The 13,611-nt window shown below is 42.5% G+C and overlaps 1 protein-coding gene across 1 annotated transcript; it reads right to left on the bottom strand.

The window, feature by feature from the left end:
* Nucleotides 1-302: 302 nt before the first annotated feature.
* Nucleotides 303-815, bottom strand: LOC137149875 (cornifin alpha-like). The gene has a single exon (XM_067543496.1). The coding sequence runs from the start codon at nucleotides 813-815 to the stop codon at nucleotides 303-305; it is 513 nt and encodes a 170-aa protein (XP_067399597.1).
* Between the last annotated feature and the right edge of the window lie 12,796 nt (nucleotides 816-13,611).

Here is a 13,611-nt window from a genome sequence, read left to right on the forward strand (position 1 = left end):
CTGGCAGAGTGGTTGCCAAAGTGCCTTAGTGTAACAAACTCGAGCTCACTGTGTTAACAACAGAAGGAGTTACTATGCCATTAGAGTGAATAGTCATAAACCTAAGGGAAAAGGTAAGAGGGCAAAGAGATAGGAGGCCTGTTTTTCAGTAGCACTGAGCACCCACAGCTCTCGTTGGCTTCAACTGGCGTTGGGGGAGCTGAGCAAGTCTGAAGGCCATGCCCGTAAGCTCAGCTGTGAATCTGTATCTAGCTTTTTCATTTCCTTGTTTGACTTTTGTTCTGCGGCCATTGCTTTTGGGTTTAGCACGGCCCACAGTTTCCATAGCCCCACGTGTTGGGCCATTGGGGGTCATAAGGGTGGGAGCATTTTGGGAAAGACGGCATGTACGTTGGGCCCCAGCCCTGAGGGTATCCTGTACCACAGGGATGCATATATGGTGGAGGGCATTGATTCCAGCTCTCAGGGAATGGCTGGGGGTGCATTATACCATACGGCTCAGGATACCTCGTGACATATGGTGTAGAGCACTTCACGCCCCCTGACTCAGAAAATTTGGGAATATATTGTGCTGGGCGTCCCCAGGAATGTGGCTCAAAACACTTGGTATCACATGGGACCGAATGCTTCCCAGCATACGGGTCTCTATACTTGGTAGTGCATGGGGCTGGGATTTTCACAGCACATGGCTCTGCACACTTGGTGACGCACGGAGCTGTGCCTTTTACCAAATAAGGCTCAGCGGACGGCATAAGGCGTGTTGTTGAGTAGGGTGTATAGTTCCGTTGCTTGTGCTGGTATCCAAAGTAAGACATCTTCCTGCGGTGTAGGTAAACCTGAAACACACAAAGAGGAATCAAATACGACACTACAGAACCAATAGAATAAGAGGCTCAAAGCTCAATACTATGATGAAGGAGGTCATGTAAGAACCTGGGTGGGTATGCACAGACTGGTATGACAGTGCTAAATATGGAAGGAAGAAGATAGGCAGGTAGGTGAAGGGCAAAGAGGGTGCACTTAAGGGCACAATTATATCTGTAAAACCTTCACTGATGACCTTTCCTGGAGATCACCACCGCTTGCACCAGCTCCCACCATCTGCCTCTCTTGTCCTTCCACTCTATCTTAAGCTTGCTCCTTCACCACTCCTAACCCTTTTCTTTGTAGCTTTAGCCATCAATAAAATTATTACCTACTACTTACGTGGCAACATGTTTGTCCACTGCTCTGTGGAACCGTTAGACCTCACAACAGCCGTGTTGAGTAGCTAATTATTATCCCCACTTTATAAAGGAGCAATCTGAGGCCCAGAAGTAAGTGACTTTCCCAGGGTCACTTAGTGAGCCAGTGGGATAGCTGGGATTAAAACACACTTATACTGTCGTTTAGTCCTATTATGTATAATTTGCATCCCAACAGTGCCTAGAGGGCCCAGTTGAGAGGCAGTGTTGACTAGTGGCTAGAGCATTGAACACCACTGAAGACCTGGGTTCCATTCCTAGGTTTGCCACTAGGCTGCTGGGTGATTGTAAGTGTGTCACTTCACTGTTTTCTGCCTCAGTTTCACCATCTGTAAAATAGGCATAATGATTCTGACCTCCTTGTCAAGTGCTTTGAGATCTACTGATGAAAAGAGCTATAGACAAGCTGGGTGTTATTACTATTACTATGCTGAGCACTGTACAAACACAGTAAGAGAAGGTTCCTGCTCTGAATAATTTACACTCTAAATAGACAAAACAAAGGAAGGTTTATCCCCAATTTGCACATGAGGCACTGGGAAATTAAGGGCCAGATTATTACTAAATTCAGCATATTGGGCACTGAACCCTGAAAATCTGGTCCCAGTTGATTTGTCCAAGGACATGCAGAGGCAAGAACTGAACTCAGATTTCCTATCTCAGTCCAATTTTTCAACCCCAAGATCCTTGTTCCACAGTTAGTGCACTGTGCTATGTTGCCTTGTCTGTTAGTTTCTCTTCTGCTCTGTCCTGCAATGCCTTAGAATTGTTCTAATAAAGCCACAGAAGAAAGCAAAAGCCAACAAGTGGGTTAAAGAAGTAAGTACTCAATCTAGAATATGTCTGTCATGGACATCTGGTATTTTCATACCAGTAAGGAAACTATGCAACAGCATATGATGGTGACAATTTTAACAATGCTACTTTCCTAATTAAAATTTAACCTCTGCTTGAAAATCAGTTCTGTCCAGCATCACAAAGCAGCACATTGGTTTCCATATCTTACTTCATTAGCAAATATTGCTGCCTTGTAACAGAAAATATTCTTTTGTGAAAACAAACCACAATGGGCCAGATCTTCAGCTGGTGCAAATGAATGCAGCTGAGTTGATTTTCAAAGGAGCAGCTGAGAACATGGCCCTAAAATTGCTAATTGATAACATGTGAACAGGAGAATTTCCAGAGTCGATCAGAGCAGTAGTCTGTCTCTCCAGTATCTTGTCTCCCACACTGCGCAGTACCAGCTCCTTCAAAGGAAGGCACAAGATCCAGCAAGTGGGGAGGTCGTTGGGAGTTAGGCACCCTGATCCCATAGACTTCTTTACAATCCCAGCCCTATGCCTTACACTGAAAATAACAGTAAAGTTACACTTCAGTTTTTAGATATGAAATCTGAACTCCCTAGCTTTTGTGGTTAGAGAAGGGCTAGGGCCAAATTCATAGCTGGTGTAAACTGGTATAGGTCTATTGAACTCAGCTGAATATCTGGCCAGACAGATAGTCAAACATTGCTAAATAAGGCTCTCCAGCATAAAACTAACTGGGGCTGAGATTTTCAAAGCTGGTTAAGGGAGCTGGGTGCCTAATTCGGTAAGTACAATTAATGGGAACTGGGCGTCCTAAATACTGAAAATACCAGCCTTAACTTCTAATGCCCAAATCCACCCGTGCCTGCAGATGAATAGCTACAAAAGGACTTTTACGGCAAGAAACCCCTAAACAGTGCTAAGAGTCACAGAGGATTTGGCAAGATTCGGTTAAAGTTAAAACTGTTGATACTTACAAAGAGATTGAGTCAAATCAGACTTGCCCAGTGCATGATGGAGAATAAGTCGAGAGAAGCGCTTAAAAGAGCTCTCAGTTGCAAGCTCTTTTATATAGTTTCTCAGACTGCTGGCAGGATGGGAGATACCTTTTTTGCATGAGGGCCTAATTAATTACCAAATAAAAACTTTTTTATAGGCGTAACTCTTCCATTTGATGCTAGTGTTTAATGTGGTTATTAGTATGTTTTCAGCTCCAATGTGCACGTCACACCCTGAAGCTTCCTTTCATTTGAAAACTTTATTGGCCAAAATCATACCTGGTGTGGCTCCACTGCCCACACCGGAGTTACTGTAGGGATGAATCTCGCTACAAGTTTTAGATAGTCATTCAGCAAATTAATAATAGCAAAGTGGCTCAGAGATGTTTAGGTAGGGCAATCTGATGCCATGTGCAAGAGTCCATTTTGGTCCTTTCAATCCTGGCTAGGAGCTAGTTGGGAGTATTGCAGAGTTTACCCTTGCAGTTCTGGGGAAGATGGGAGTTGTTGCAGACTCAGCTTTCCCACCCTTCAGCTTCTCTTTCCATTGACTTCAATGGGCTTTGAATCAAGCTCTAAGGATTGCAATTCCCTCCTGAAATGAGGGCCAGCACAGTGCCTATGTTTAAGAACTATTTAATCACCTGTGGATGCACACTTTTTACGAAGTGAGCACTCTATATTTGACCTCTCAGTCCTCATCCTCAAAGGAAACCTGCACAACACCTTCAAAACACAAGCTTGGGACCTTCAATCCATAACTTTGCTAGACACAAAAAATCATGGTCTTAACAACGACACTAGATTTAAGGCTTATGACAACAAGCTGAGACCCACTAACCCTTTCTTTTGTCCTAAGACTACAGGTGTGTTAATGGGCCACTTCACCTTGAATAGTTCCTTAGAATATGTGCTAACTAGTTATGCTAAACAATCTGTTCCATCTTGTGTTTAGCTGGGACACTCTTGATACCTTTCCCAGACCTGAAGAAGAGCTCTGTGTGGCTCAAAAGTGTGTCTCTTTCACCAACAGAAGTTGGTCCAATAAAAGATATTACCTCACCCACCTTGTCTCTCTAATATCTTGGAACTAACATGGCTGCAACTCCACTGCATTAACAAAGTACTGAATAACAATGTATGAAGCGGCAGAAGAAGAGAGGATATTGCTTTACTCAAGATGTCTGTGGCCCAACCCTTGGCCAAGATTTTCAAAAGTGACTGATGGCTTTAGGTGTCCAACTTGACACCTAAAGGGGTCTGATTTTCAGAAAGTACCGAGCTTTTGCTCTCTGAATATCTGGACTCCTTAAGGTGTTGTGGGTTGGTTGCCTACAATCACTTTTGAAAATCATGGCCTTCCATTCTCCAAGCCATATGCCTTAATCCCCAGGCCATCTTTCCTCCTCATGCCTTTACATATCAGAGCTAAATCTGGAGGGAAGTTGAAGATGATTGAAGGTCAAGGGAGCCTTAAGCTGGAGTCAAATCAGCCTGCAAAACGAATTTGCAAACATGCCTGAAGGCCAAAGAGGATGTTTTTATACCACAGAAAAGGGGAGAACAGGTCACTGACGGAGCATCCTAGGAAAAAAGAATTTGAAATATAGCCTAGAAAAATCGTCAGCTGGTATAAATCAGCATACAGTGATTGAAAATGATGGGACTGTGCTAATTCACACCAGTACAAGATCTGGTCTCAACTGTAAAAGGAATTTTTAGTAGAAAAAGAGACAAAGTTACAGCTTAACGAAAATCAAATAACCCCAAATTCTGAGGCTACAAATCATGAGCGGATCTGGGGAATGAAGTGAGACCTTGACATGACTTTTTTTGAGATGATGCTAATATTCAATTCATCAGTAACAAGCTACTAAGATTATAATAATACAGCACTTTGCACATATGAATATCTGCAAAGAGATTTGAAATCCTTTGTTCTGAGGATGCCTCAGAATATCCCCCAGGACCACCATTATCTCGATTCTTATATGCCGATAAAAAGACTCACATTGAAGTGAGTGTCATACACGGAGGGAGAGGCAAAGCCAGAAATAAATCCCAGGTGTTCTGAAGTTCTTTGTGCCTTGTTCTTGCTGTCAGTGTTGCCCCATATTAGCCTGTGTTACAAGAGTGCATTAGCAACATGTTTTATTAAATAATGCTTAACGTTCTTGGCTTCCAAATGTGTCGCTAACTTGAGAGGAATTGTTAGAGACGCTTCTTCGGCTGTTCTTGTGAAATTCTGAATGACTCAACTTTGCTGGGCACATCTTTTCCTAAATGATGACATGCTAGAGAATGCTGAGGGCTACTCTAACTTTGCTATTTTTAGTTATACACGAGGAAAATGATTCTCCCAACGAATGACAAAGGCCTGGTTTCCATACTTGTTTGTTGGTGGTGTGGTATGGATCATCTCAATACATAGCCTGGAATTTTTGCAATACTATTGGAATCTCCCTGAGTGGGTTACTTTCTATAATACATCAAAAAGGACTTTGAAGAATTAGAAGGGGTTTAGAGATAGGTAACAAGAATGATTAGAAAAAACTCTGATGGGAAACTATTGGGGTTGGTTATTGTAGAAACAATAGAATACTAATGTTCTAATACAGTCGTGCCAATTCTCATTACACGGTAGGGCCACATAAGCCTAAACACAATCTTGTGCGGGCCAAACAAATTCTACATATTTTAAGAAGTTTTAAAATCACCCGTATTGATTTATATTTTAAGGCCATGTCTCCCCTAGAGAGCTCACTGAGGAACAGCTGTACTGATGCAGCTGCGCTGCTGTAAGATCTCTTGTATAGCTGCATGATGCCAACAGGAGAGAGCTCTCTCGTCGACATAATTAAACCACCCCCAACAAGCGGCAGGAGCTATGTCAGCGGGAGAGTGTCTCCCGCCGACATACGACATAGCGCTGGCCACACCAGCGTCTGTCGATGTAACTTGTGTCGCTCTGGGAGGGTGTTTTTCACGTCTCTGAGCGACACCAGTTATACTGACAAAAGTGCTAGTGTAGACATAGCCTGCGTTCAGCTTGTTTCGTGTGTATTTAGCTAGGTTGTTTCTATGTACAGTATTATCTATTGACACACTTGTGTAAACTAAAATGATGTAAACATGATGACAAAATGCTAATAAATCGGCCGTTAGTGTATTGTGTTGAAGCAGGCCGCGGGCCTTATGAAATGCGCGGATGAGTGTAGGTTGGGCACCCCTGTTCTAATACGTTGATTGAGGCTGATATAAGAGGTATGGAATTTAAAGATTCATCTTTCTAGGACGTTGGGAGATGTGGGTGATATTGCCTTAGTTGGAGAGACTACTGACTGCTGTTCGTACCGCGTAGTGTTATTGGCACAGTTTTTGGAGCTCCTGTTTGAGCTGCACCAGAAGAGTTGGCTGATTCAGCAAACCTCAATATCATTCATAAAGACAGACCACCGGCTCGGTTCGTTGGCGAAGGTGCTCGGCCAGGTTTATTGTTTACAAAGAATGGTCCTAGTGCCCCAGCTCAATGTTTTCAGGTACACTAACACATGTATACCTGTGACAAGGTACCAGCTGAGCCAACATCATATGATGCTGTCCCCTAGTCTAGCACAGAGATGCCCCTCCTATGATTTCTCCTTTTATACATTGCTACAAACAAGTTAAGCTCCAGAGGTTGTGAGTTACCACCCTTGTACCTGCTAGTTCAAACAAAATATCCTCATCCCTTTTCCTACCATTCCCTCCTTATCTTATGAGGGGGCTGTATCCCCTTGTACCGTCTTCTAGGAATGTGTTTCCATAGTTAGTGTTTCTGTTCCATCCTCTCAGGTCAGGAATGTGCTTACTTGGTTGGCAAATACCTTGCATGTTGCTATTTTGCCCAGGCCAGACCTACTCCGGTTCACAGTCTTTGGTTCATGCTGTTAGTTATGCCTAATGCTTCAGCAAGGCCTATATTGACCAGCTACAGCTAATACTGGAAGAACTGGAAAAACAAACCGAAAACCGCAAAACAAAAATACCAACCTGGAGAATCTATAGGATGTAAGACCTAAGATGATACAACAAAAGCTATGCGTGCCTCCTATAAAGCAGATATGGATGACCTGCTGAGCCTGCGTGTAGAAGGCAATGATACTGAATGGGTGAATAGTTTTATTTAGCTGGGTAGTCAGTTGATAGCAGGAGGTTCTAGACTGGAAGATGTCCCCCAGTGGATCAGTCCTGCATCCAAGGCATTTCAGCATCTTCAAAGGCCTCTGGGTGTCTGAATCCTCATATCTTAGTTGTCACACAATGTGGTAGTGAGGAATACCCTGTTATATATGAAGCAGAAACCCAGCAGCTAAAACAGCTGAGGTTCTGGCCACTGTCACAGAAAATATGCTAGACTACATGGACCTGCGTTCTGATCCAATCTGGCAATTCCTGTTATTATTAGCACATTCTCTGCCACTCATTATGGTTTGAGATGCTCAGATTCTACAGTTACAACTAGTTGGAAAATGAGTTTTTTCCCCATGAAACAATTGGAAGAATATATTTGACAAAACCAGAATTCCCCCCCCTCCAATTCTTTCAGGTTTTCAAATTGCTGACTATTGAAAGTTTTTGGTATTGGGGTTTTTGCAGATTTCTGCCAAAATTCTCATTTAGTCAAAAAGCCATTTTCTTTCAAATGAGTTTGACAGGGAATATTCAAACATTTCTAACTACAGTGACGGGGGCCATGCAGGTGGGTGAGTAGGTAGACTGATGGATAAACATAGCGATGGATAGGTGGATATATAGAAAAATACTATGATGGTAGGTATTAGTTTAGTTCATTTTAGGAGACTATGCAAATGAAATGTTCCTTAAATCTTGAAATATCACTTTGGAGCAGTACATTGGGAGAACCACACAACTCTTATGAGTAAGTGTGAGCTAAAACATTCCTTTCTGTTAATAATAATAATTCCTAGTTCTGCTATAGAGCTTTTCATTAATAGTCTCAAAGCACTTTACACAGGAAATAAGTCTCATGAGTTCCATTTTACAGATGGGGAAATAGAGGTACAAGGAGAGGCAGTGACTTACTCAAAGTCACCCAGTGGGCCAGTGGCAATAGGGGGAGTAGGTCCCAGATCTCCTGAGTCCCAGTCCAGTGTTCTATCCACTAGTTTTCCATGGCTTGAGAGAGCTCCCCCCATGACGGGACAGATATTTTAATATTTTATAGCTTCAGTAAGGCGACAAGGTGAGGAAGAAAAACAAGTTCATAGTTCCCCTCTGGCATGGTTCTGTTCATTGTGTCATTCAATATCAGGTGTGGAAATAATATTTTTAGAACTCATATATTGGTTTACATGTTTAGAATGCTACATACAACTTAACGAATTACCCCCACACTGCTCCTCTGGGATGCAAGGAACTCTTTTGATCTATTTTACTGAAGGGGAAGCTGAAGCACAGAGGGGGATGTGAATTTCACCAAGTCACACAATAAATCACTGGCATAACTGGGATTATAAATCACAATTTCTGGACTCCCAGTCCTGTGATCATGTCTTCAGCCCCGACTGCTCCAGTAAGAAAATGCCATAATGTTTTTCTACTGGGTTGCAGGTTTTAGTACTTGGCTGTAGGATTTGTTTAAAGGGAATACAGCTATATCCTTAAATACTAGATCCTTGATGTGGCCTCATCCTTTCGAACATAAGGATATTATTACCCTTGTTTAATGTGCAAATAAAAAGAGGCAGATTGAGGTGAAGGTTACACAGGGGGTCCGTGTAAGAGCCAGAAATACAACCCAATCACGCTGACTCTGTGTGCTACATGTCACTCTTCGGCGGCATTAAAAGATTACATCGGTCACATGTCTCGTCAAAGAAAACGTGGCTTCCGGAAATGACATTAACATCAGAGTCATTCTTAAAGAGCCTTACTCAAGTTGGGGTTTGGTTTTTGTTTTGTTTTGACTTTCAGAGAGGGATGTGCATACATGTGCACGTGTACACACACACTGCATTTGGCACATTCATCCCGATGGATGCTGTAAAATGAAACCTGAACTGTGACCTTAGCAAATGTGACTTGTACATGGAGCAGGCCCAAGGCCCATATAGTTGGGGAAAATGTTTTGAAGCAAATATGAAGTGACAGTTAAGATTTTCCTTTTATAGCACCGACCAGATGAAGAGGCATAGGGATGGAGACGTCAGAGGGCAGGGATTGTGGGTCGAAGAAATCTGGGGGCGTCAGAGGGCAAGTGGGACAGAAGCTCTGAGGATTTGAGAGGGTCTGGGGGAAGGTCAAGTGAGAGGGAGGCGATGCTTGTGTGGGGGACAGTAGCTCTGTGGAGCAGCTAACAGCTGGGGGTTGTAGTTTGGTGTGGTGGGGGAGAGTAACAGAAAGGTGATCTGTATGGTGTAGGGCCGGAACAGTGACAGGGAAAGGAAGGAGCCTGTATTCCCAGGAATTGAGGTGGTATTGGTCATCCACTGTTGTGGGGAAATAAGAGCTGGGGAAAACTGGAATCAGTGGGAGGGAAGGGAGGAGGTATGCTTGAAGTTGAACGTTTGGAGGTCCGGGAGTGGGGTAGGTCTGGAGTGTTGTGAAGAAAATTGGCTAGCAACCTCCTACCAAGTCTCCCACCAACAATCGTTGTCACAGAGTCATACAGTGCTCTCAGACTGGCACCAGGGCACATCAGTTGTGGACATAAAAAATGTCACAGAGATGGTTTAGGGTATAATGAATACTTTTGTTTTTTAATGTGGCATATGCTTACTGAATTCTTATGGAGAAATGTGATCTAAAACACACCTTGTGACTGTCCCCCAGTTTCCCATAGCTTCAGAGACGTCCCCGGCTCAGTTTACAGGTGCTCTGGAGTGCTGGATACACCAGTCTGCCTGGATTGCCAAAGTCATGTAGTGAGTGATCTCTCTTGTGAGATACACTGTAGAAGGATCAAAAATGAGAATAAATTAAAGTAGGCCACAAAACCTGGAGGCAACCAAATGCGGGGCCTTTGTGATATGAGAATTATCAAGAGTGGAGCAAAAAGGAAAAGTAGAAGGCCAATACTATGGTTCAACATGATTTTTAATATGAATGAAAAGAGGAGTACACAGTGGAACATAGATAAAATGAGGAGGAGAGAGAATATATTTTTAGGATTTCAAAAAGCACTGCAACCAGTCACTTACAGCAAGAAGATGCAATTCAAACAAGATGTTCTTCTTTCTTTGTTGTAGCTGTGGAGTTTGCCTATCAATTTTTTCCCCCAGGCATTTTAAGTCAGCTGTTTCATCCCAGAGAGCGACAAATGAGACAAAGCACAATTCAAGCAGAGGATCAAATGGCTTCTGCATTGTACATCTTGTGTAGCAAATTTAAAAGCCAGCAACAAATAGTACCTATTTGGGGAAAAGTTAGAACCTAAAGTGCCTAATTTCTCTTCACACCTCTCTGTCAATGGAAAGTGGCCTTAAACCGAATGTAAATTGAATTTATGTCCACTTAAAAGCCTCAGCTTCTTACCTGCCAGAGTGGTGTAAAGGGCCCTCAGTAGAAATGAGAATTAGGCCCTCACTGCTAAAAAAAGAAGCAGCTGATTGTTGGGAACACCAGAGAGGGAAGAATCAAAGAATAACTAGAGAGAGATGTGTATGTGCCTCCTTGTCAGAGGTTCTGGGCACTCACAGCTCCCACTGACTTCAGCAGGTGTTGTGGGTGCAGAGCGCTTCTGAAACCCAGGACCATAAGTTCAGCTGTGAATCTGTACCCTGCTTTTCATTCCCTGGCTGCTTCTTCTGGATTTAACATGGCCCACACGGGCCACAGTTTCCATGGCCCAATCCGAGAGCCCCTGAACCATACGTGCCCCCATAGCCGCTTGCCACGACAGGTGCCCCTGCAGATTCCACTACGCTTTTCTGAGGGAAAGTGGTGAGGATAGGTCCTGGTAAGGTCACGACAACCGGTGGTGGGAAGATGATCACTCTCGAGTCGGGGCACTGCACGACACATGGTTCGTTGCAGCTGTCAGCACATGGCTTGGGGTGTGCCACACCGCATGCTGAACCCCCATCAATGCACAGGTTTGTTGCGCAAGACATCTTTCTGAGATGGAGGTCACCCTGAAACACACATTCAGGAGCAGTGTTAACATAAGGCACTAATGTTAATGGAATAAGAGATGAAGGTCAGATATTATAGGAACAGGATCTATACAGATAGGCCAGAATTTGCACAAGAATGTATCTGAGTTAGGCATGCATTTCAATCAGAATCAATGCCAAAATCCCTTTACATTCTTACCCATAGATCTTAAATTGAAAACTGCAATGATGTTACACTTCAGTTTGTTGCAAATGAAAGCTGATAACTGTAGTTTTATGGAAACGGTTAAGGCCACATCCTAAATTTGGTGTAAACTAGTGTTGCTTCATCAAAAGTCACCGAAAACTTGGCCGTATTAATATTTTGAAAAATGCCAAAAACAATCCTGTCTAGTATCAAAAATCTGTTCCTAGTTGTACAGTTGCAGGCATTGCTGAATCAAGGTTCAGATTTTTCAAACTTTAATCAAGAGATTAGAATGTTACTTCCTCCTCCCCCAAATGATTGGGAATACAGTATCCAAAACACACTGAAAATCTCATCTTAACATGGACTTTAGGTCAGAAGGGACTATCTAAAAGCTTGATTCAGCAAGGCCTGCAACTGTACAACTATGAATGGTTTCTTTTAGGGAGAGAACCTCATGAGATTGCTAAAAATGATAGACTATTTGGGCAGGATTCATTCGTGAGTCAAAAGCATCAGTTCATAACATTTTAATAGCTATAAAGAGAGCCAAATCAGACTTACCCAGTTCACTGAGAATAAGTCGAGAAGTGGTTAGAAGAACCCTTAGTTGCGAGCTTTTATACTCATTTGCAGAGCACCTGAAGCATATGAGACATCCTTTGCGCAAGAGATGCTAATTAGTTACCAAACAAAATTTGTTATAGGTGTAACTCCTCCAGATGATTATATTATTTTACACCTGGCTTGTGATTTTTTTTGTCTGTTTTCAGCCCCACAGAATATGATGTGCACATTACACACACAGGTTCCTTTAATTTTAAAGATTGTATGGGTCAAAGTCATTCTTTGTGTTATTCCACTGACCCTAACTGACTTACAGCAGGAATGAATCTAGCTCTATACATTTGGTTCTTTTTTTATCTGCATAAGAATATGAAGGTGGCTCAGTGGCGTTTATGTGGGGTTGGACACACAATTCCAATTTGATCCTGGAAATCCAGGCTGGTGTTGATTGGGGGTTTGAGGGAGTTTAACCTGGCTGTTCGTAGGAGAGGAAACTTTATTCTGCATGCTCAGAACCTCCACCCCAAAGGTTCTGATCCAATGCCCACTGAAATCAATGAGTCGTTTGTTGGTGGGAAACTGCTGCTTGCAAAGGCCAGGAAAAAGCAAAGCAGAGATGGAGACAAGGTGTTCTTGGCTAAGGGGAGGTGGCTGTGGGCTGAGATTAGACTAATTCAAAGAGTCACCAGTTTTAGGAAGTGCTGTGAGATCCTTCTTCTGCAGAAACCTTTCTAGCCATACCCAGAATGATTTTTAAAGTATAAGATATGCCCGAAACTGGTCCGTGGGGTTGTTCCAGTAAACACCATCTGAGAAACTGGTCCATGAATATGAATAGGAATTTTTATAAAAAAGGGGAAATAAAAAAGTGACTTTTTAATGAAAAACAATATCCCCAAATTCTGAGGTTATATTATGACCTGATTAGGAAATTAAATGAGAAACCTGAACATCTAATTCAGGTGTTGAGTTATTAATATAATAGACTCCAAAACTTTGGACATATAAAACATTAATGAATGTTTGTGAAGTGCTTTGATATCCTCTGAAGTTCTGAGAGAGCCTCAGGACATCCAGCACTGGTATTATTATCCTTGGTTTATAAGCAAATCAAAACAGGCACGTTGCAGCAAAACTTCCACAGGGACTTAGTGGCACCGCCATGACTACAGCCCAATAGTACTGACTTTTGTTCCACGTGATAACCTCTAGTCCTGACCTTCATTAGAGTTTGTCACAAGGGAAGATGAATAACATGGGTTGTTTAATAATGCTCAACTTTCTTGGCTTCCAAATAAGTCATTATAACAAGAGCAACAATTATAGAGAGAGATCAAGCTATGGGTTTTGTATGATGGTTTTTTTTAAAAAAAATTCATCTTCTGGAAAAATCGTCTTTTGATCGGAGCATAAACAATGACCAGCTAGATAAAGTTACAGGCCATTTCACTCTGCCGTCTTTATCCAAGGGCAACAATGATTTTCCAAAGGAATGACCAGTGTGTAAATTTCAGGCTTGTTCATGGGTTCTGTAGGATTGTAAATGGCAACATTTACTGAAACAGCAAAAACATCAGGACAAGACACTTAAGGATGCTCAGATGAAAATTCCCATCGCTAAGTGAAATCCTTAAAAGGAAGGAAATTCAGAGTTAAGGGGAGAGTCTGCTCTGTGTCTTGCTCCATACACCT

The sequence above is a fragment of the Emydura macquarii genome, unplaced genomic scaffold (genome assembly GCF_026122565.2).
Source record: "Emydura macquarii macquarii isolate MOO-44397 ecotype Brisbane River unplaced genomic scaffold, CSIRO-AGI_Emac_v2 contig_891, whole genome shotgun sequence".
Lineage (NCBI taxonomy): Eukaryota > Metazoa > Chordata > Testudines > Chelidae > Emydura > Emydura macquarii.

Bases quoted from the DNA above. Each gene is read 5' to 3' on its own strand.
- LOC137149875 (XM_067543496.1), bottom strand. From the start codon at position 815: ATGTCTTACTTTGGATACCAGCACAAGCAACGGAACTATACACCCTAC.